The following is a 22,868-nucleotide window of genomic DNA, read 5'->3' on the forward strand; positions in this document are numbered from 1 at the left end:
GGCAGCCATTCTGTCACCCTGAGGGCACCAGCCTAACAATGAAGCTGAAACATGTTGACAATGCCTACAGCCTGGATCCAGCCCTACACAAGGCTGGCTTAATTTCTTCAGTTACAGGAGCCTGGGGTTTCTTCTGCTGTAAGGTGGGCTGTGTCATATTGTCTGCAAGTTTGCAAGCTTAACTGATGCAAGGGTCTTAGGAAGTCCTTAGAACACTACTAAAGGGTGTCACCTCCAGCCCACTCACCTCCAATTGCCAAATAGCGGAAGAAGAGCCACCCACTGATAAGGGCCTCTCGTGGGTTCCGGGGCAGCTTCTCCATGATGTCCAGGTCGGGAGGGTTGAAGCCCAGTGCTGTGGCAGGTAGGCCATCTGTCACCAGATTCACCCAGAGAAGCTGCACAGGGATCAAGGCTTCGGGCAGGCCCAGAATTGCCGTGAGGAAGATGCTGGAACCAGAGTCACGGGTTCTAGGCCCCAGTAAATGGAGGGCTTAGCTCCTGCTCATACCCCAGGCTGGGAGCTCACCCACTACCTCTGAGGCAGCCCACTGCCCTCCACGTACTGCTAGTTGTGCCGTGCAAGCATGAGTGAGGGGTGAGTACACAGACCAGTGGCCTGGACCACCCCAGCCCTGGAGCCCAGACATACCTACTCTTTTAAAAATATATCCATCACCTGTTTACTTATTTTGGTATTTATTTATTTATTTTCCTCCAGGGTTATTGCCGGGGCTCAGTGCCTGCACCATGAATCCACTGCTCCTGGAGGCCATTTCCCCCCTTTTGTTGCCCTTGATGTTGTAGCCTTGTTGTAGTTATTATTGCTATTGTTGATGTCTTATTTATTTAGTTAGTTATTTAGTTACTTTCCCTTTTGTTGCCCTTGTCTTTTTTTATTGTTGTTGTAGTTATTATTGTTGTTGTTATTGATGTCATTTCTGGATAGGACAGAGAGACATGGAGAGAGGAGGGGGAGAGAAAGATAGACACCTGCAGATCTGCTTCACCACCTGTGATGTTACTCCCCTGCAGGTGAGCTCAAACCAGGGTCCCTACGCCGGTCCCTGAGCTTTGTGCCACATGTGCTCAACCCGCTGCGCTACTGCCCGACCCCCATTTACATATATTTGATAAAGACAAAAATTGAGAGAGAATAGGATATAACTAGAGGGAGAGAAAGATACCCGCAAAGACAGATACCCGCAGACCTGCTTCACCACCTGTGAAGCGATTCCCCTGCAGGTGGGGAGCTGGGGGCTTGAACTGGGATCCTTATGCCTGTCCTTGCACTTTGCGCCACATGTGCTTAACCCAATGCATTACCGCCCGACTCCCACAACTCCTTTTTAACACACACACACACACACACACAAACAAACACACACACACACACACACACACACACACACACACAATGTTCACAGATGTGTGTAAAATCTAGCTCAGGCCACAAGCCTTCCTCCCCAATCTGTCCCCAGTGAAGAACTGCATAAGCCACATGTGTGCATGCAAACACATGTTGCCATTCCCCACGGGCATTACTTTCACGCAATCCTACATGTGGACACAGTGTCATGTTGGCTCAAAGGTTCTGGGCTTATACACATGCTCAAAGATGTGCAAGAACACACACGCACACGTGAACACACCCCTCCCTCAGACACACACGCCTGTGCACATGTACACACACACAAGCACACTACTGCCCAAAGGTGTGTGTGTGTGTGTGAGGGGTGGCTATTTCTCCTTGTGTGGCTCAAAAAGTAAGATGTGATATGGCCAGAAGGATACAGGGGCCTTTTCAGGCACCTCCTCTTTGAGGCTTGGGGTGCATTAGGGACTCTGGAGGAAGTTGAGGTATCCCCATCCCTGCCCACACTGAGACAGTTCACTGGAAGGCCCCCTCTAGGGCAGGGTGCAGCCCCTCTATCCCCACAGTCTCATCCAGGGAACAACACACCCACGTCCCAGGGAGACAGAGATGGTCCAGAGGACTGAGGGCAGGGGATGTAGGGCCTCACCAGACCACCTCGCCCACGTTGGAGGAGATGAGGTAGCGGATAAACTGCTTCATGTTGCTGTAGATGGCCCGGCCCTCCTCCACTGCAGCCACGATGGAGGCAAAGTTGTCATCTGACAGCACCATCTCTGCTGCTGATTTGGCCACGGCGGTGCCAGAGCCCATGGCAATGCCAATCTCCGCTTTCTTCAGGGCTGGGGCATCGTTGACCCCATCTCCAGTCTGGGGGCAGGAAAAGGAGGATTGTGCCTGAGAAATTTCTCTTCCACATTCCCCCAACTTTTATCAATTTCACCTATCCTCAGGCTCAGGGATGGTCCCAAGGAAGCAGAGGGCTGGATAAAACGAACAGCGAGGTCAAGAGTAAGCTTAGAAACTGGGCTGTGGGGGGAGCCTAGTGGTGGCACGCTGTTCAAGCCCCTGGTCCCCATCTACAGCGGGGAAGCTTCATAAATGGTGAAGCAGGGCTGCAGGAGTCTCTCTGTCTCCCTTACTATCTCTCTTCCCCTTTCAATGTCTGCCTGTCTTTATCATATAAATAAACAAAATATTGGGGGCCAGGCGGTGGTGTACCTGGTTAAGTGCAAATAGTACTAATTGCTAGGACCAGTGCAAGAATCTGGGTTTAAGCCCCCAGCTCCCCACCTGCAGGGGGGATGCTTCACAAGTGGTGAAGCAGGTCTGCAGGTGTCTGCATTTTATCTATCTATCTATCTATCTATCTACCTACCTACCTACCCCTCCTCTATCATTTTCTCTCTGTCCTACCCAAAAAGGAAAGATAGATAGGGGCTGGACAGTAGCGCAGTGGGTTAAGTGCATGTGGCATGAAGCACAAGGACCAAAGTAAGGATCCTGGCTCGAGCCCCTTGCTCCCCACCTGCAGGGGGGTTGCTTCACAAGTGGTAAAGCGGGTGTCTATCTTTCTCCCCACCTCCTTCTTCCCCCTCCTCTCTCGATTTCTCTCTGTTCTCTACAACAACAACAAGGGCAACAAAATGGGAAAAATGGCCTCCAGAAGCAGTGGGTTCGTAGTGTAGGCACCGAGCCCCAGCAATAACCCTTAAGGCAATAAATAAGTAAATACAAAATATTTTAAAATTAAAAAAAAAAGAATTGGACTGTGGATGAGAGTAAAGAGAAGGCAAGAAGTGCAGACAAGGAAAAGGTGAGGAGAAGATCCAGTCTAAATCAGCAAAGATGGCAAGATGGAGACAGGAAGGTGAGAAAAGGAGGAAAACAAGGAGGGACTCAGGTCGGCCAGGGCGCAGAAGATGAGGCTGAGGTTAGAAACAGAGTGAAGACAAAGTCAGCGATGAGGTCAAGATTGTGATCAGGTAGGTGTTGCAATCAAGGCAAAGGCTGATGCGAAGGTCGATGTCAAGACTGCTCAGACTCAAGATGAGAAAAATGAGGTTAAGGTAGAGGTCAAGACAAAGACAGAGGCCAGACGAAGGTCACGGTCCACATCAGATGTGATGTCACAGATGCAGTTGGAGTTGCTGTAGTCAAGGTCCATGTCAGGGATCAAGTGAGGCACAATGAGACGGTCAAGGCCAGGGACCAAGTCAGAGTAAAGACAGAAAAGCAAGATGATAGCTATAGCCAAGTCTAAATTGTTCAGAATCCACAGAAGGACTCTGCTACAGATCAGGGTTAAGGACTGGATTAGGTCAGGGGTCAGGTCGAGGTCATGAACCAAGAAAGTGCTAGTGAAGAATGAATCAACAAAGAATAACAGGGGGGAGGGAGTCAGGCGGTAGCACAGTGGGCTAAGCGCATGTGGCGCAAAGTGCAAGGACCAGCGTAAGGATCCCGGTTCAAGCCCCCGGCTCCCCACCTACATGGGTGTCGCTTCACAGGTGGTGAAGGTCTGCAGGTGTCTATCTTTCTCTCCCCCTCTGTCTTCCCCTCCTTTCTCTATTTCTCTCTGTTCTATCCAACAATGACAACATCAATAACAACAAAAGGAATAAATAAATAAATAAATAACCACTTAAAAAAAAGAATAAAAGAGAGGAATCAGGCGGTAGCGCAGCAGGTTAAGCGCACGTGGTGCAAGACACCAGGACCGGTGTAATGATCCCGGTTCGAGCCCCCGGCTCCCCACCTGCAGGGGAGTCAATTTACAGGCAGTGAAGCAGGTCTGCATGTGTCTCTCTTTCTCTCCCCGTCTCTGTCTTCCCCATCTCTCTCCATTTCTCTCTGTCCTATCTAACAACAACAACATCAATAACAACAACAACTATAAAAAAACAAAGGCAACAAAACAAAACAAAAGAATAAGGGGGGCAGCTGGGCAGTGGTGCAGCGGGTTAAACGCACATGGTGTGAAGCGCAAGGACCGGTGTAAGGATCCCAGTTCAAGCCCCCAGTTCCCCACCTGCAGGGGAGTCAATTTACAGGCAGTGAAACAGGTCTGCAGGTGTCTATCTTTCTCTCCCTGTCTTCCCCTTCTCTCTCTATTTTTCTTTGTCCTATCCAAGAACATCAAAAGCAATAACCACAACAATAATAACAACAATAAAACAACAAGGGCAACAAAAGAGGAAAAAAATAGCCTCCAGGAGCAGCGGATTCTTAGTGCGGGCATGGAGTCCCAGCAATAACCCTGGAGGCAAAAACAGAGAGAGAGTGAGAGAGAGAGATTCAAGGAATGCATGCCTTGTTGTTTTTTTAAGGCCCAAAACTCAAGCCCAGACACCACATGGGATTACTAAGGGAGCTCCATGGATGACAGAACAAGTGTAGTGGTGTCTCTCCTCCATCTATCTGTCTCTCCCTCTCTTTCAAACTAAAAATAGAGTAAGAAAATTGAGCCAGGGGTGTCACTTGGTGGTATTACACATTCATGAGGACATGGGTTCATTCCCTAGTGCCACCGTAAACAAAAAAATGAAATGGAATAAACATTGGGCCCAAGCCCAAACCAAATGCTCATTTTTTTTTTTAATTGCTGGGGCTCAGTGCCTGCACTATGAATCCACTGCTTCTAGAAGCCATCTTTTTTTCCATTGTTGTTGCTGGATAGGGCAGAGAGAAATTGAGCGGGGAGAGGAAGAGAGGGAGACAGAAAGACAGACACCTGCAGACCTGCTTCACTGCTTGTGAAGCAAACCACTGCAGGTAGAGAGCTGGGGGCTCAAACCAGGATCCTTGTGCTTTATACTATGTATACTTAACCCACTATGCTACCACCTGCCTGGCTCCCCCAAATGCTCATCTTAAGGTGAATGGATAAGTGAACTGTGTGGTCATGGAATGCAGTGTGACTCCACAATTTAAAAGCAGCTATTTATTTATTTATTCATAACTACGGCAACATGAATAAAATCAGAAGAAGCCAGACACAAAAACGATTCCAGTCATGTGAAAATCCAGTAGAGGCAAACCCAATTGAGGAATGTGTATGTGTGTGGGGGGGGCAGGAGTAGATAGCATAATGGTTATGCTAAGAGATTCTCAGATGGCTCTTAGAACCCAAAGTTCCAGATTCAGTCCCATGAACCACCAAAAGTCAGAGCTGATCAGTGTTCTGGTAAAAAAAAAAGGGGGGGAGCTGGGAGGTAGTGCAGTGGGTTAAACGCATGTGGCCCAAAGCGCAAGGGCTGATGTAAGGATCATGGTTAGAGCCCCCGGCTCCCCATCTGCAGAGGGGTCATTTCACAAGCGGTGAAGCAGGTCTGCAGGTATCTATCTTTCTCTCCTCCTCCTCTCTGTCTTCCCCTCCTCTCTGGATTTCTCTCTGTCCTATCCAACAACAACAGCTATGACAATAACAACTACAACAAAAGCAACAACAAGGACAACAAAATGGGGGGAAAAATGGCCTCCAGGAGCAGTGGATTCGTAGTGCAGGCACTGAGCCCCAACGATAACCTTGGAGGCAAAAAAAAAAAAAAAAAGAAATGTGTGTGTGTATGTGGGGGGGGGATGAAGCTGAAGCTATAGGTGAAGCTATAGGTGAGAGGCCTAGTAGGGAAAGAGTATGAGAGAAGTTCATGGACTGATGGGCTGCATCTTGGCAAGGGTCTGGATGACAAAAATGTGTGCACTTGTCATGTGAACGGCAGGCATATTAGACATTAGGCTGAATGCACATTGTGACATAACAAGGAAAAAGCAAGCAGTGAGAGGACACAAACACAAACCGCTCTCTAGCTAATGACATGTATTCTAAAGTATGTGAGGGTTAAGTGCACTGATGTCTACAACTGGCTTGGAAATGCTTTTAAGAAAAGATGCATTAAACTCCCTATAAAGTAGCAATGGTAGAGACTGCCCCTCGACTCTGCCACTCGAGGAAGACTGGTCCTGAAATGAGTGCAGCCTAGAATGTTCCCAGTTGTGACCACAGACTGCAAGCTCAGACTGACAGGGACTCGGACGTTACACAGGCTCCTGTGCTAAATATGAATAGATATGGGCCCTGGGTCAGGTGGATGGGGTAAACAGTTGATTTTATTCATAGATTTTCTTCAAGTTTGGAAGCTACCCTCTGCCCTAATCCAACTTTCGCACCCTACTGTCAATTCTGACACCATCTTCCCAGACTATTTTTGTCTAGCTCCATGTTATCTATCAAACTCAAGCAAAAACTACTAAAGTCATGGACCCCTAGGAACATACCTAGATAATCCTAGTTTCTTTCCACCCTAAGATTCCCTATCTCATCTGCTCTATTCCTACTTTTTTATTTCTATTCATTAATCACTTTTTCCTGCTTTATATCTTACCACCTTTCAGCCACCAAGTTGCAGATGCTGCTACAATTCCATCCTGAACTTCCTGGGCAGATGACCTCATCAATATGTCCTAGAACCCTACCTCTCCAGAGCCCTACCCCACTAGGGAAAGATAGAAACAAGCTGGGGGTATGGATCTAGCTGTCAACATCTATGTCCAGTGAAGAAGCAATTACAGAAGCCAGAACTCCCATCTTCTGCACCCTATAAAGAATTTTGGTCTAGGGGCCGGGTGGTGGCATACCTGGTTGAGTGCCCATGTTGCAATACACAAGGACCCAGGTTCGAGCCCCCGTTCCCCACCAGTAGGGGGAAAGCTTTGCGAGTGGTGAAGCAGGGTTGCAGGTGTCTCTCTGTCTCTTTCCCTCTGTCTCCCCCTTCCTCTCAGTTTCTGACTGTCTCTAGCCAATAAATAAATAAAGATAGTAAAAAAAAAATTCTGGTCTAGAAGGCTGTTCGGCAGTGCACGGGTTAAATGCAAGGATCCCAGTTTGAGCCTCTGGCTTCCCACCTGCAGGGGGGAGGGTCATTTCACAAACAGTGTTCATTCTCTCTCCCTCCCTATCTCCCCCTGCCCTCTCAATTGCTCTCTGTATTATCCAAAGTATAGAAAGAAAGAAAGAAAGAAAGAAAGGAAGGAAGGAAAGAAGAAAGAAAGAAAGAAAGAAAGAAAGAAAGAAAGAAAGAAAGGGAGGGAGAAAGAAAGAAAGGCTGCAGGAGCAGTGGATTGGTAGTACTGGCGCCAAGCCCCAGCGGTAACTCTGGAAGCAAAAAAAAATTTTTTTGGTTGATACTGCCAGAAGGGAGAAACATTAGGGGAAAATGACCAAAGGGTTCTGAACTTCAATTCCATCAGGACCCGGAGGAAAAAAAAGGGGGGGGGACACCCAGAAGTAATAATAGGTATAGATGTGAAAGGAAGAGAAAGCAGAACCCTAGAAAAAAAAATGGGCAAATGTATATAAATATAAACAGACAGTTGTAGAAATAATAGTCAACCCCTTTTTTTAATTTATTCCCTTTTATTGCCCTTGTTGTTTTATTGTTGTAGTTATTATTGTTGTTGTCGTTGTTGGATAGGACAGAGAGAAATGGAGAGGGGAGGGGAAGACAGAGAGGAGGAGAGAAAGACAGACACCTGCAGACCTGCTTCACCGCCTGTGAAGCGACTCCCCTGCAGGTGGGGAGCTGGGGTTCGAACCGGATCCTTATGCCGGTCCTTGTGCTTTGCGCCACCTGCGCTTAACCCGCAGCGCTACAGCCCGACTCCCAATAGTCAACCCGTATCTGTGTCCTTGGGAGAACTGCTGTAGCTTCCAATGGAGGGGGTGGGATACAGAGCTCTCTGGTGGCGGGGATGGTACAGAATTATAGCTCTGTTATCTTATAATTTTGTAAATCAATTTTAAACCACTAATAAAATTCATAAAAAAGGAAGAAAAGATGGATCAGAGGACCAGGCAGTGGAGCACCCACTAGGGTGTGCACAGCACTATGCACAAGGACCTGGGCTTACGCCTCACACAAACACACACACACACACACACACACACACACACACACACACACTCACAGTTAAAGAAAAAAAATGGCAGCTGGGAGTGGTGAATTCATTGTGTACACACCAAGCCCCATCAATAACCTTGGTGGCAATAAGAAAAAAGAAAAGATGAGGGTGAGGTAGTGGAGTCGCCTGACTGAGAGCATGTTACCATGTGCAAAGATCTGGGTTCAAGCCCTTAGTCCCCACCTGTAGGAGGGAAACTTCACAAGTGGTAAAGCAGTGTCTCTCTTCTTTTCTCCTTCTTGATCTCCCACTTCCCTCTCAATTTCTGTCTCTATTACCAAAAAAAAAAAAAAATTTAAAGAAAAAATTATGGTCACTAATAGTGGTGGATTCATCATGCAGGTACTGAGCCCCAGCAAATAACTCTAGTGGCAGTTAAAAGAAAAAAAATGAAAAGCTGGATTAGGATAGATAGGTATGTTATAAAGCAAATATAACCATGGTATCTGTAGAATTCAGATGAATTCTTTAAGTGTTCACTATAAAATTCTTTCAATTTATGTGCCAGAAATGTCTTTTTTAAGATTTTATTTTATTTTAATTTTTTTATATATTTATTTTCCCTTTTGTTGCCCTCGTTCTTTTTTATTGTTGTAGTTATTATTGCTATTGTTGTTGTCATCGTTGTTGCATAGGACAGAGAGAAATGGAGAGAGGAGGGGAAGACAGAGAGGGGGAAAGAAAGATAGACACTTGCAGACCTACTTCACCGCTTGTGAAGCGACTCCCCTGCAGGTGGGAGCTGGGGGCTCGAACTGGGATCCTTATGCTGGTCCTTGGGCTTTGCACCATGTGCGCTTAACCCACTGCGCTACCGCCCGACTCCCTAAAGATTTTATTTATTAAAGAGAAACATAGGAGGAAAGAGAAAGAGCCAGACATCACTCTGATGCATGTGCTGCCGGGGATTGAACTCAGGACCTCATGCTTGAGAGTCCGATGCTTTATCCACTGCGCCACCTCCCGGACCACACTAGAAATGTCTTGAATGAAGCAGAGGCAGGGACTACAAATGTTCTTTCCAAGACCTGTGGCAAGTGCCTTTACCCACCCCACTGCCCCTCACAGGCCTCCCTGCTTCCCCCCTCCCCGCCCCCAGGGTTTCTGCCCTGTAGTCTCACCATGGCCGTGATCTCATCAAAGGACTGCAGGTTCTCCACGATACGGGACTTGTGTGCTGGCTCCACCCTGGCGAAGCACCGGGCAGTACGGCAGGCGTGACGCTGCTGCTCAGGACTAAGGTCATCGAATTCCCGGCCGGTGTAGGCCTTGCCCTCCACGTTCTCCGTGGCCCCAAAGATTCCCAGCCGGCGGCAGATGGCCACGGCTGTGCCTTTGTTGTCGCCTGTGATCATGACGACGCGGATGCCTGCCCGGCGGCACCGCTCAATACAAGTGGCCACCTCGGGCCGCGGGGGGTCCAGCATGCCCACACAGCCCACGAAGGTCAGGTCCATCTGCAGGGACAGGCTGGGAATGAGCGTGGGCTGGGGGCCTGGGGCTGCCTGTCTAGCAGTTGTGGGCACACCCCACTCCCGGTCCTGGGGCCCTGTCTCGTACCTACCTCATACTGCACAAACTTGCTGCAGTCATCCAGCTGCATGTCCTCCTTCTTTGGGGGTGCATCCCGGGTGGCCAGTGCCAGACAACGCAGTGTGTCTGAGCCTGAGCCCCAGTCCCGGATCTTAGCCAGGATTTGCTCCCTGCAGGTGGGATTCAGGGGTACTGTGCGGCTCCCCACCCGGACTGAGCTGCAGCGCTCGATCACACTCTCAGGAGCCCCCTGCAGCAGGAAGAGAGAGAGGGAAGCAGACCCATCAATCAGGACCTCTCCTCTCCCTCTTGTCCAAATGAAGTCACCCAATAGGACACACAGCATGACATGGGCCAGAAGCCATTCTCTGAAAGCCTAGAGTGGGAGCCAAGCAGGGTTCACTGTGAGAAACCCCCATGAGAATGCGGGGGGGAGGGGGGAGGGTCGATGGTGTCCTTGGGTGGTATCATTTCTCTGTTCAGCTCAAGATGTCTGCTGCAGGGGGTCGGGCAGTAGCACAGCAGGTTAATCGCATGTGGTGCAAAGCACAAGGACCGGCATGAGGATCCCGATTGAGCCCCCGGCTCCCCACCTGCAGGGGAGTCGCTTCACAGGCAGTGAAGCAGGTCTGCAGGTGTCTATCTTTCTCTCCCCCTCTCTGTCTTCCCCTCCATTTCTCTGTCCTATCCAACACCAAACGACATCAACAACAACAATAATAACCACAACAAGGCTAAAACAACAAGGACAACAAAAGGGGGGAAAAAGGCCTCCAGGAGCAATGGATTCATGGTGCAGACACTGAGCCCGAGCAATAACCCTGAAACAAAAAAAAGATGTCTGCTGCAGCATTTTTTGGGGGGTAAGTGGGAATGGCAGTCCCTCCTGCTGCCTCTGGCTCCTGCCAACCGGATGTTACTAGGATCCCCGTGCTGAAGGAGGCTTGAGCTGAGGGACCAGAAACAGAAGCATGCTGAGGGGGGTGGCTCAGGGAAGGGGACCTTGGTTGGGATGGCAAGCTTCTCCATGGACTTGAGGTCTTGCCTCAAACCTCACTCCAGGTCTAGGAATATTTTCTGAATGCTTCCTCACCAGCCCTACCTGGAGGACCAAAATTCACTCCAAACATTAAGCTTTGACAGTGACCCAAGTTCCTAGCTGAGTTTTCTCATTTCAAAAGGGGCTAAAGCTGTCACTGCAGGTGACATGGGGCTGTGTGACTCCTGCTTCGGGTTCTAAAGCTGTGACAGAAGGGAGGCTCTGTAGACAGGGACCTGGTTAAGCACTCTCACTACAGCTCAAGCCCCCGGTCCCCACCTGCAGGGGGAAAGCTTTGTGAGTGGTGAAGCAGTGCTGCAGGTGTCTCTGTCCTCTGTCTCTTTTACTTTTTTTTTTTGCCTCCAGGGTTATCACTGGGGCTCAGTGTCTACACCACAAGTCCACTGCTCCTGCAGCAATCTTTTTTTTTCCCCCCAGAGGAGATAGTATATTTGTAATAAATTAGGTCACGTTCCCCCGGGGAGTTGGGAAGCAGGTGAGTGATCTTGGTGGGGGCTGGGCTGTGTCACAGGTAAGGCTGGTCCAAGGACAACTTCCACTTCTTCATGGGGGGGGCGCTGGAGTCACGGGGGCCTTCTGGGCGGCCCCCATGGGGGCTCTCAGCCGACGTGCCGGCCATCAGCATCTTCTGTGTGGACATGAGCACGGAGGGCGGCCTGGCTTCCCGGCGGCCATCATGAGAGCAGCAGTAGTTGAAGAGTTTGTGGCTGGGGTCCACGGGGAGCATGGGTGGTCGTGGTGGTGGCTGCGTCCGTCCACTTGGCGATTTCCTGGTACTGCAGCTGCAGCTTCCCCTGCAGTTCTTTCCCGGAAGCCCAGCTCTGCAGCCGCTGGATGATGGGGTGGCAGACGCCATCTTCTTGCCCTGCGCACTCTTTTTTTTTTTTTTTTTTTAAACCAGAGCACTGATCAGTTCTGGTTTATGGTGGGGCAGAGGATTGAACCTGGGACTTGAGAGCCTCAGGCATGAGATTCTCTTTGCACAACCATTATGCTACCTAACCCCACTTCTGTGGCCATTTTTCCCACCTGATATTTTTCTTTTTTGATAGAACAGAGAGAAATTGAGAGGGGCCAGGGAGACAGAGAGGGAGAAAGACAGACACCTGCATATCTGCTTCACCGCTTGAGAAGCCACTCCCCTGCAGGTGGAGAGCCGGGGGCTTGAACTGGGATCCTTTTAGAGAACTGGAGGCAAGGCCCCGGGTGCAGGGATCCACCCACCTTCACAAACATCTTGCTGCCCCGGGCTGCTGGGTCGGGACGGGTGGGTGTGCAGTACACCGACATGGACTTCCGGTCACGTGAGAACTCCAGGGTGAAGCCCTTGTGCATGAGCTGCTTGATGACCTGCAGGCCCGGGTAGATGGATCAGCACGTGAGGGGCAGAGCCACTAACCCTCAGGGCTTTCTCAACCCCACTGTAAAGCCCCTTGCTCCCTCCTGGATGACAGCTACCCGCTCTGACACAGGCATTCCAAGTCCCCACCTCCCTTCCAGTCCCCAAAATGCCAAGCTTCCTGACCTGTTGTGCACTTCCAACTCCCAGCCCTTGTCCACATTACCTTCTTCCTAGGGAATCTCAAGTCCTTCCTCTTCCTAGAAGCCTCCCCAGAGCCTTTTTTCTCTCTCTCTTTTCTCCACGATGCTCCAGAGCACCAGCCAGGGGCCTGTGGCCTGACACCACTCTTCCCACCTTCCCACTTACCGAGTTGCAGGCACTGGCTCGCTCCACCCGGGAGAGGCCCTGTAGATCAGTGTCGAACACATTCATCTTCTCCACCAGGCAGGTCAGAGCCGTCTCCGTTGCCTCTCCCACCTTCTCATACACACCCTTGGCCTAATGGAACACAGAGGACAGAGTGAGAGACAGAGCGAGCACCTCAAACCTCACCTCTCACTTCCTGACCCCTGAAGCTCCCTTTGCTCAATTACTGAACCTCTTTTGCATCAGGTCTGGGGGCCTCTCTCAGTCCAGTGGGCCTGGCATTAGTGGTCTGGGGGGGTGTTTGGCACAACGCTCCCTTTCTAGCCTTTCTTCTCCTCTTCCATTAATGATCACCTACTTCTCTGTCCTCTGCCTTACTCTGCAAACACCCTCTGTCACCAGACTCCTTTCTTTAAGGATCTATTTATATATGAGAAAGAGAGAGATGGAACGAGAGCATCACTCTGGCATACACAATGCTGGGAATCAAACTCTGGACCTCATGCTTGAGAGTCCAACGTCCCATCCACAATCCACTGCACCACCACTGGGGCTATATCAGATTCCCTTTTCTTTTCTTTTTCATTTTACTTTTTTTAGATTGAGACAGAGAAGGCAGACAGGAAAAGAGTGAAGGAGAACACAGCACCAAGGCTTCCTTTAATACAGCAGGGGCCAGGTTTGAACCTGGGCTGAGTACTTGGCAAAGCAGTACACTATCCAAGTGAACAATTTTTCTGGCCCCAAACTTTTTTTTTTGTCTCCAAGGTTATCACTGGGGCTCAGTACCTACACTATTAATGCACTGCTCCTAGAGGCCATCTTTTTTTCCATTGTTGCTGTTAATTGTTGTTGTTGCTGCTGTTGTTAGATAGGACAGAGAGAAATTGAGAGGAGGGGAAGACAGAGAGGAAGAGAGAGACACCTGCAGACCTGCTTCGCCGATTGTGAAATGACCCTCCACAGGTGGGGAGCCAGGGGCTTGAACTGGGATCTATATGCAGTCCTTGTGTTTTGCATTATGTGCACTTAACCTGGTGCACCACCACCCGGCCCCCCCAAACTCCTTTCTAAGCACTGACTGTTGGGCCCTGCTCCTGCCCTTCCACCTCTGCCTAAAGCTTCATATCTGTGTCCCCAGCCTTCACTGCCTTTCATGTGCTCATGACTGCCAGGGCCCACCTGAGACACAACCTCTCTACTGCACCCCATGTCCCACGTGCAAATGCAGCCCAGGCCACCTCTTCCTCTCCCTAGATTTGATATTCTAGTGACATTGTCAGGACAGTAACCGAGCCCCTCTTCCTCTTTCACACCTAGACAACCACTAAATACCAGGATTTTGGCTCTAAAATCTCTCTCCAGTCCATGCCTTTCCCCTTCTCTCTGAGCTTCCAACCAGGGCTTGACCAGCATCTCTCTGGACTAGATAACCACACAGGGCTGCCGAGTGTCCACACAGAAGCCTAGGTGATACTTTGTGAACATGCAGATCTGAGCATATCCTTCCCCTGCTCTAAACCCTAGTGGCTCCCGTCTGGCCACGCCTTCTCGCTCAGGTGGGGGCACTCTCCTGCTCTCATTTCACTCTCCAGCTGAGGGGCTGGCCATTCAATGCCCAAACCACATTAAGCTGTTCACGACCGTCTGTAAGCCTCTTTTGCTTGAAGCACCCTCTTTATGTCCCCCAAGTCTCACGACAAAGAGTGACTGAAGCCCCAGCACACACATATGTGTTGCTGGGGGGTCACACCCAGGTCTTCACATGTGCACGTCCTGTGCTCTGTGTGCTAAGCTACTTCCCCAGCTACCTTCCCCAAGCCTCTCTCTGCAAGCACCCCACCCTGCAGTCCCTTGCATTCCAGTTCCCAAAAGTCTCCAGACCCTAAGGTAGAGATCAGAAGCCAGTCTGCGTAAGGAGAAGCAGGGCTGGGTAGCAAGCCCGGGTGCCAGTGCTCCTGGGGTGCAGTACTCCACAGGGCCAGGGGCCATCAACTCTGGAAAAAGGGGGCTATCCAGTGCGATTAGAAACTAAAGGTCAAGAGAGGAGCGGGGACCCACCTCGTTGTAGTCTAGCGCGGAGTCGTTGCACAAGGCGCAGATAGTCGCCAGCTCCACCAGCCCATCGAACTGCCCACAGCGCACAGGCTGCTCCCCCTGCCGCCTGCCGAGTGGAGGCCGTCAGTGCTGGGGCATTGGCCACGCTCCTACCCACGCCCTCGCCCTTGCCCTGAGTAGCCCCACCCACCAGGAAACGGAGCCCCCAGGCCCACACTCACACGTCACCCTCCGGGGTATAAGTGGTGCCCGAGATGGTGAACTCATGCAGACGGCTGGAGCATGGTTCCGCCTCTGCTACCACGAACATCTGGGGGGCAGGGGGCACAGGAGCATGTTCAGGAGGGTCCGGATCCCCCCTCCTTCCTTGGGGAGCCAGCCTGAGGTCTCCCCTCCCTACAGGGTCTCAGAGGAGTCCAGACCCGGCAGGTGATGCGACCTCGTGCAGTCCAAGTATGTCAGTTTGCTCTGAACTCCTGAGCAGACCCCTCAGCATTGTGGGGGCAATGGCATCTGGAGCCCTAAGCTGGGCAGCAAATCTGGTCCTAGCAGCCTGGGCTCTGTCCGTCTCTTTGTCCACCCCTAACTGAGCACCTGAACCTGAGTTTCTCCCCTGGGAAGGTGGAGTGACAGTGGCACCTGAGCCCGGTTTCTCCCTCCCCATCCAATTTCCCTCTAGGGGGTGAGCTCCTGACCTATCCAGGGGCAAAGCAAGCCACCCCCATGTTGACCCACAGAGGCCTCCTACCTTAGTGAGGTCCTGCCCCCAGAGCCCGCCGGGCCACCTGCTGAGCCACCAGGCTCTGACTTGTGCACCTCTGGGAGGGGGCTCATCCCTCCCAGGGAAGCCCATTTCTATCTGCCAGTCAGCTGTGCTTCGGAGAGTCTAGTCTTCTGAATCTGACTCACTGCACTCTAAGTCAGCGTCCAGCCCAACACACAGCAGGTGCTCAGTGAATGTCTCTACCCAGTAAATGCCCTCCTCCTCATGAGCACAGTTCTCTCTGGTCAGCACCTCCCCTGCCCCCAGCTGCACAGTTTCTCAGCCCATCATGCAGGATGTAAGGCCTCTGGACCTTCCCTATGCTGTATTTTTCCACTTTGAAAATGAGAGGGGACGGGGGTGGAGCTAGATAAGGAGGAAAAGAGACACCTGTAACCCTCCTTCACTGCTCCTGAAGCCTCTTTCCTGCAGGTAGGAACCAGGGGGTTGAACCTGAGTCCTTGTGCACGGTAATGTGTGCTCAACCAGGAGTACCCCCTCGGTGGCCCCCAATAATGTGCTTTTTCAAATTTTTAGTTTAGTCAAGGGACACAATCAAGTAAGTCCCAGTAAGGCTGTTAGCAGTCAGGGCTGTGTGGGAGGTCAAACTAACTGGTGTCCCCACCCCATAGTCACCTCTGATAGGCTTCTGTGGGGCTATAAAATCTCAAATATGCAGCCTTGGCTTCCAAGCCTCAGCGAGCAGATTATGGGAGTAGCGGTGGAGAGAATGATGAGGAACACCGCCTTTGCCATCATCCCACTGGCCCTGTGCTCCATGGGACTGCTGGGGTTTCAGTCAGAATCCCTGGAGCATGCAGGCAGCGGGCCCAGGATGTGGGATCAAATGCCTGGGAATAAATAATTCCTGCCCTGGCCCTTCCCAGGCCACTGGACCCAGCCTATCTGGTGACAGGCATGAACTGTGGAGTCATGATGGAGCAGGATAGGAGCTGAGTCCAAGGCCAAGTTGGCTTTCATGCCAAAGCTATATCTGACTCCCTCCTGTGTTCTTTATGGTTTACCTAGCAGGGCTTGCATCTCCAAATTTCAGGTGAAGAAATGGAGGCTCATGGGTAGGCCAGGGACTCGCAGTGACATATGGGTGCCATGCAACTTTGCTGAAACCTAACAGTTGTCCACTCTGTCCCCTGAAAGCCTGGATCTGGTTTGTCCTCACTACTAAGGGACAGTCCACAGGTTCTCTCCTCCATGCTTGGTCAAAACAGAGTCAGATCCAGAGAGAGCCCAGGCTACCCAGTCACACAGTAGTACCACCACGACTCCAAGCTGGCCACAGTCACTCACCCGACAGACAGACATCTGATTGGTGGTAAGCGTGCCCGTCTTGTCCGAGCAGATGACCGAGGTGCAGCCTAGAGTCTCCACGGAGGGTAGACTGCGCACGATGGCATTCTTCCGTGCCATCCGCCGGGTGCCCAGGGCAAGGCATGTAGTGATGACGGCTGGAAGGCCCTCGGGGATGGCAGCTACAGCCAGGGCCACAGCGATCTTAAAGTAGTACACAGCGCCTCGGAGCCAGGAGCCGCCGTGGGCCGGGTCAGCAAAGTGACCGATATTGATGACCCAGACGGCCACACAGATGATAGAGATGGCTCGGGACAACTGCCGCCCAAACTCATCCAGTTTGCGCTGCAGAGGTGTCCGCTCTGGTTCCACCGCTGCCATCTGGCTCCGGATCTTCCCCAGCTCCGTGCTCAGGCCTGTGGCCACTGCCACGCCCACAGCCTTGCCTGATGCAATGTTGGTGCCCTGGCAGAGGGAGAGATGAGAGATGAGAGAAGAGCTGCTAAGGCCCCACAGCCAGGACCCAGGACCCCTGATTTCTTCAGACCAGGGTGAGCTCTCATCAGCCTGCCTTGTTAGCTTTCTCTCCATGTCACGTAAGTGAATAGAGTTCTGCATCAGTGAGTCACTGCTGTCGTTCCTGGGCCCCAAGGGTTAGCTGAGCTGACAGCAGGAATCTGATTCAGCCCATATCCTCAATGCCTGGTAACGGGGCCTGGGGCTGATGATGACAATAAGCCCTGCACAATCCCTCACCAACCCACCAAAAATGTGACTCAGAAATCAGTACAGTGATCCCGGGTAAAGAGTCTATAGGTGTTTATTCAAGAATCCGGGTCTAGGGAGCTTGCTCAATAGTAGAGCACAAGACTGTGTATGTCCAAGATCCCCATGTTTGATACTTAACACGGCATATACCAGAGCTGAGTGATGCTTTCGTCTCTGTCCCTCTCTCTTTAGGCAAACAAATACATTTCAGGGAGTCGGGTGGTGGCGCAGCGGGTTAAGCGCACATGGTGCAAAGCGCAAGGACGGGTGTAAGGACCCCAGTTCGAGCCCCCAGCTCCCCACCTGCAGAGGAGTCACTTCACAGGCGGTGAAGCAGGTCTGCAGGTATCTGTCTTTCTCTCCCCCCTCTCTCTCTTCCCCTCCTCTCTCCATTTCTCTCTGCCCTATCCAACAATGACGTCAATAACAAAAATAATAATAACTACAACAATAAAAAAACAAGGGCAACAAAAGGGAATAGATACATAAATATTAAAAAAACAACAAATACATTTCATTTATTTTATTGTCACCAGTGTTATCACTGGGGCTAAGTGCTTGCATGACAAATCCATGGTTCCAGGTGGCTGCTCTCCCTTTTTAAAAAATTTTTTTATTATATTTATTTATTGATTGGATAGAGACAGTCAGAAATCGAGAGGAAAGGGAGGGATAGAGAGGGTGAAAGACAGAGAAACACCTGCAGCACTGCTTCACCACTTGTGAAGCTTTCCCCCTGCAAGTGGGGGTTGGGGACTCAAACCCAGGTCCTTGCGCATTGTAACATGTGCGCTCAACCAGGTGCGCCACCACCTCGCCCCTGCCCTCCCTTTTTTAAACTTTCTTTTAAAAAAATTTGTTTTAATATTTATTTATCCCCTTTTGTTGCCTTTGTTTTATTGTTATAGTTATTACTGTTGTTGTTATTGATGTTGTCGTTGTTGGATAGGACAGAGAGAAATGGAGAGAGGAGGGGAAGACACAGAGGGGGAGAGAAAGACAGATACCTGCGGACCTGCTTCATCACCTCTGAAGCGACTCCCTGCAGGTGGGGAGCCGGGGGCTCGAACCAGGATCCTTAGGCTGGTCCTTGTGCTTTGAGCCATGTGCGCCTAACCCGCCACGCTACTGCCCGACTCCTTTTTAATTTTTGAACTTTAGTGAGTAATGGTTTACAGTACAGTCTTTTTTTTTAGCACTCCCATCACCAAATGTCTGTGTCCACACCCCATCCCCATCCCCACAGATAACCACTACAGTTCTCCCAGTCTTAGATATAGTGACATTTTCTCTCACATTTGTATGTTCAGTTCTCTACATTCTACATATGAGTGAAACCATTATGTAGCTGTCTTTCACCTCTTTACTGGCTTCATTATTTTTGATAGAAGTAAATTGAAAGCGGAGGGGAAAATAGAGAGGGAGAGACAGACACTTGCAGCATTGCCTCACCACTTATGAAGCTTTCCCCCAAACAGGTGGGAAGCGGGGGATTGAACCCTAATTCTTGCATATGCATGTGCTCTCTACAGTGTGCTCCACCATCTAGCCCCAACAAATACATTTTAAAAATAAAAGAATCCAGAGGCCGGGTGGTGGCGCACCTGGTTGAGCGCACATGTTACAGTGTGCAAGGACCCAGGTTCGAGCCCCCAGTCCCCACCCACACAGGGAAAGCTTCACAAGTGGTGAAGCAGTGCTGCAGGTGTCTCTCTGTCTCTCACCCTCTCTATCCCTCCCTTCCCTCTCGATTTCTGATGGTCTCTATCCAATAAATAAAGAAATAAAATTTTAAAAAATCCAGAGAAGTTGAGCTTAAGTTCACCCATTCTCAAGGCAGCACTGAAATGCCCAACCTTGTGCCTCAGTGTTCTCTTCTGTAAAGTGGTTCAAAAGAGTCCAAGACACAGCTGTTCTGAGAAGGCTAATAACTCCGCAGCCTGGAGTTGGGGTGCATTATGGGTAAGGTGGCAAGAAGGTGGCACTGGTGGCCTCAGCCTCTCTTCCCTACCCTCACTACAGAGACTGCAGCTATAAAAATCACCTGCCGTTAGCACACCAGGTTAAGCGCACATGGCACGAAGTACAAGGACTGGTGTAAGTATCCCGGTTTGAGCCCCCAGCTCCCCACCGGGAGGAGGGACTCTTCACAATTGGTGAAGCAGGTCTGCAGGTGTCTATCTTACTCTCTCCATCTTCCCCTCCTCTCTCCATTTCTCTCTGTCCTATCCAACAGCAACAATGCAACAATAACAAAAACAACAATAACAAGGGCAACAAAATGGGGAGAAAATAGCCTCCAGGAGCAGTGGATTTTCAGTGCAGGCACAGAGTCCCAGTGATAACCCTGGAGCTCTCACCCTGCAGGTGGAAACCAAGGGGCTGAACCTGGGCCCTGGTGTGGCATAACGCCTGTGCTTTACCAGGTGCGTCACTACCAGGCCCCTCTGTTCACTTTTGGGCAAAGTGAACTTCTGGCCCCCCCTTTAAATCTTTAATCTTTATTTATTTGATAGAGACAGCCAGAAATTGAGAGGGAAGGGGGAGATAGAGAGGGAGTAAGACAGAGAGACACCTACAACACTACTTTACCACTTGCAAAACTTTCCTCCTGCAGGTGGGGACTGGGGCCTCGAACCCGGATCCTTGTGTATTGTAACATGTGCACTGAACCAGGTGCGCCACCACCCGGCCCCACTTCTAGCCCCTTAAAATTTGGTGCCTAGGCCCCTGTCCACCAGCTTGTCCCTCTTAGAGACCTGCAGGCTGGGATTCAGGCTGTTTGTTAATTTGTTTTTAGACCGAGGTAAGGATAGTGACAGAGACTACAGCGCTGGAGCGTCTTCAATTTGGTGGGGAACAGGCTCAAACCTGGGTAGCACACTATCCATGTGAGCTGTTTTGCCAGCCCTGCCTTCAGGCGTTTGCTGGGCAGCCTGTGGGTAACACTAGTTAAGTCCCTCTGAGCCCGTAAGGGGCAGACCCCTCTCAGCAGAGCCAAGGCCATCATTCTCCATGGGGTGATGGGGCTTGGGGAAAGCCTGGTGTTTTGTCTTGAGGGTTGGTTATTTCCATCTATTCCTGCCATCCTTCAGCACTGTGGAAACCCTCCATCCTCTAAAGGAGTCATCTCTACCCTTCTCCAGACAAATGAAAAATGCCAGATAAGCCTAACAGGTAAGAGGAGAAGCTCTGGAGTTCAAATGCCAGCTAGATCCTAGCTCTGCCCCTCAGGGGCTGTGTGACCTCAGGCAACCTTCGTAGCCTCTCTGTGACTGTTTCCTTATTAGAAAATGTAGATATCAAAGTGCTGATGTCAGAGGTATTATGAGGATTAAGTAAATAGATATGAAGGGCTTAGGACGGTGTTAGACACACAGCCTTCACTAAACACACTGTTTGCATATATGGCCAACATGTATTTGCATATATGGCCAATAAGCAACAAGATCCTTCCCCACAGGGCTTTCATTTTTTTTTTTTTGTATTATCTTTTATTTATTGGATAGAGACAGCCAGAAATCGAAAAGGAAAGGGGAGATAGGGAAGGGGCAATACAGAGATACCTTCTACACTGCTTCACCACTTGCAAAGCTTTCCCCCGGCAGGTGGGGACTGGGGGCTAGAACTTTTTTAAATTTATCTTTATTTACTGGATAGAAACAGCCAGAAATCAAGAGGGAAAGGAGAGATAGAGAGAGAGAGACACTTGCAGCACTGCTTTCCCACTCGCAAAGCTTTCCCCCTACAGGTGGGGACCGGGGGCTTGAACCCGGATCTTTATGCACTGTAACATGTGTGTCACCACCGGCTCCCCACATGGCTTTAGATGACTGATCTAACTGCTGTTATTTTCACAATCACTATCTAGGTCAAGGCCCCAAGCATTCTAAGGACTTACAGAAAACAGCATGTTCTTCTTGTCCTGGTTCACAGCTCTTGGGTCTGGAATAGCATCTGTGTGCTTGGTCACAGACACAGATTCACCTGGTTGTGGAATCAGAAGTGAGAAGCCCCATGTGAGGCCCCCTCCTACCCCTGGACCCAGCACCCTGCTCAGCCCTGGCTTCTCGGCCTCACCTGTCAGGATGGACTGGTCCACCCTCAGCGTGGTGGACTTGATCTCGATGAGGCGTAGGTCAGCCGGCACTTTGTCTCCCACTGTGGGCAAAACATGGCTTGGCTGAGTGTGGCTTTGGGTTTCATCCCCTGGGAAAAGCAGGTGAGACCCCAAGAGCCGAGGCTGGGCCAGCAGGGAGTCAGGGATGAGCTGTGACACCCTTGGCTCATGTCTCTGTCCAGTGGGGTTGTGTCCAAAGAGCTTTGGAGGGATCCAAGAGCCACTCTCTCTGCACATACAGTCACAAAAACGGCAGCACACTGAGGGTTGGGCTCCGCAGCAGCACCCAGTGAGAGGAGACAGATGCCCACATACCTGCCACCTCCACGATGTCTCCGGGGACGATGTCCCGGGCGCGGATCCTCTGCACGCCTCTGCGGTCTGAGCGGACCACCTTGCCCATCTCGGGCTCATACTCCTTCAGGGCCTCAATGGCGCTCTCAGCATTGCGCTCCTACACAGCACAAAGCGGGCGAGTGGGGAGGGGGAAGGTGTCTGTCCCCACTGGCCCTGGCAAGTAAGCCCCTCAGAGCGACTGGAAGGAAGGCTGGAAGCAGAGAGGTCTGCAGGGCTCCAGTCTCCAGCAGAGGTCCTAGCAGCAGGGAGGCCCAAGCCCCGCCCCCAGTCTCTCACCTGCCACACACCCACAATGGCATTGGCCACAAGGATCAGCATGATGACGAAGGGCTCCACAAAGGCTGTGGTGGTCTCCTCGCCCTCCTCGAACCATGCCAGGACCTGTGAAGAGCAGAGCTGGTGAGTTTGGGCTGTTCTGTGGGTCGCCTTTGGAGCCCAGATTTCCTGTCTGCTCTCCTGCAGTGAGAGAGACAGCCTGGCCTTGGGAGAAGGCTACCCTGCAATGGCCCTGGTTTAGAGGACCCAGCCCTCCACAGGCATCAGCGCTATAGCCCTCCTCCACTCAGACCACTTTCCAGGCCCCTGGGCAGTTGTGACAAAAGCTAGCTGAGCACACAGAGCTAGTGGCTGTCTGCCTAGCTGAGATTCTTTTTTTTTTTTCTTTTCTTTTTTTGCCTCTAGAGTTATCACTGGGGCTCAGTGCCAGAACTATGAATCCACTGCTCCTGGTGGCCATTTGTTTCCATTTTATACAATGGGACAAAGAGAAATTGAAAGGGAAGAGGGAAACAGAGAGGGAGAGAAAAAGACAGACACTGCAGACCTGCTTCAGCACTCATGAAACATACCCCCTGCAAG

General features: G+C 50.8%; 2 protein-coding genes and 1 long non-coding RNA gene across 7 annotated transcripts in view; 1 reads left to right on the forward strand and 2 right to left on the reverse strand.

Annotated features, from left to right (window-relative positions):
• Positions 1–22,868, forward strand: part of LOC132542034 (uncharacterized) — a 460,964-nt gene that overhangs the window by 153,169 nt on the left and 284,927 nt on the right. The gene's annotated exons all lie outside the window — the stretch shown is intronic.
• Positions 1–22,868, reverse strand: part of ATP2A3 (ATPase sarcoplasmic/endoplasmic reticulum Ca2+ transporting 3) — a 46,932-nt gene that overhangs the window by 10,076 nt on the left and 13,988 nt on the right. For all 5 annotated transcript variants that reach the window (XM_007521073.3, XM_016187802.2, XM_060204170.1 and 2 more), the window contains 13 exons: positions 22,287–22,391; positions 21,969–22,107; positions 21,614–21,694; positions 21,435–21,520; positions 16,766–17,230; positions 14,916–15,004; positions 14,698–14,800; positions 12,637–12,768; positions 12,153–12,278; positions 9,900–10,118; positions 9,457–9,792; positions 2,025–2,245; positions 248–450 (listed from right to left, as the gene is read on the reverse strand). In XM_007521073.3, the coding sequence (XP_007521135.1) occupies positions 248–450; positions 2,025–2,245; positions 9,457–9,792; positions 9,900–10,118; positions 12,153–12,278; positions 12,637–12,768; positions 14,698–14,800; positions 14,916–15,004; positions 16,766–17,230; positions 21,435–21,520; positions 21,614–21,694; positions 21,969–22,107; positions 22,287–22,391 (2,305 nt within the window). The remainder of the gene's footprint in view (positions 1–247; positions 451–2,024; positions 2,246–9,456; positions 9,793–9,899; positions 10,119–12,152; positions 12,279–12,636; positions 12,769–14,697; positions 14,801–14,915; positions 15,005–16,765; positions 17,231–21,434; positions 21,521–21,613; positions 21,695–21,968; positions 22,108–22,286; positions 22,392–22,868) is intronic.
• On the reverse strand, positions 11,342–11,790 carry LOC103111720 (NADH dehydrogenase [ubiquinone] 1 alpha subcomplex subunit 7). Its single transcript, XM_016187805.1, is given in 3 exon segments — positions 11,342–11,682; positions 11,684–11,769; positions 11,772–11,790. Coding segments are annotated over 3 exon segments (348 nt in total). The 5' UTR covers positions 11,785–11,790; the 3' UTR covers positions 11,342–11,433.

This window comes from Erinaceus europaeus, chromosome 12 (genome assembly GCF_950295315.1).
Source record: "Erinaceus europaeus chromosome 12, mEriEur2.1, whole genome shotgun sequence".
Lineage (NCBI taxonomy): Eukaryota > Metazoa > Chordata > Mammalia > Eulipotyphla > Erinaceidae > Erinaceus > Erinaceus europaeus.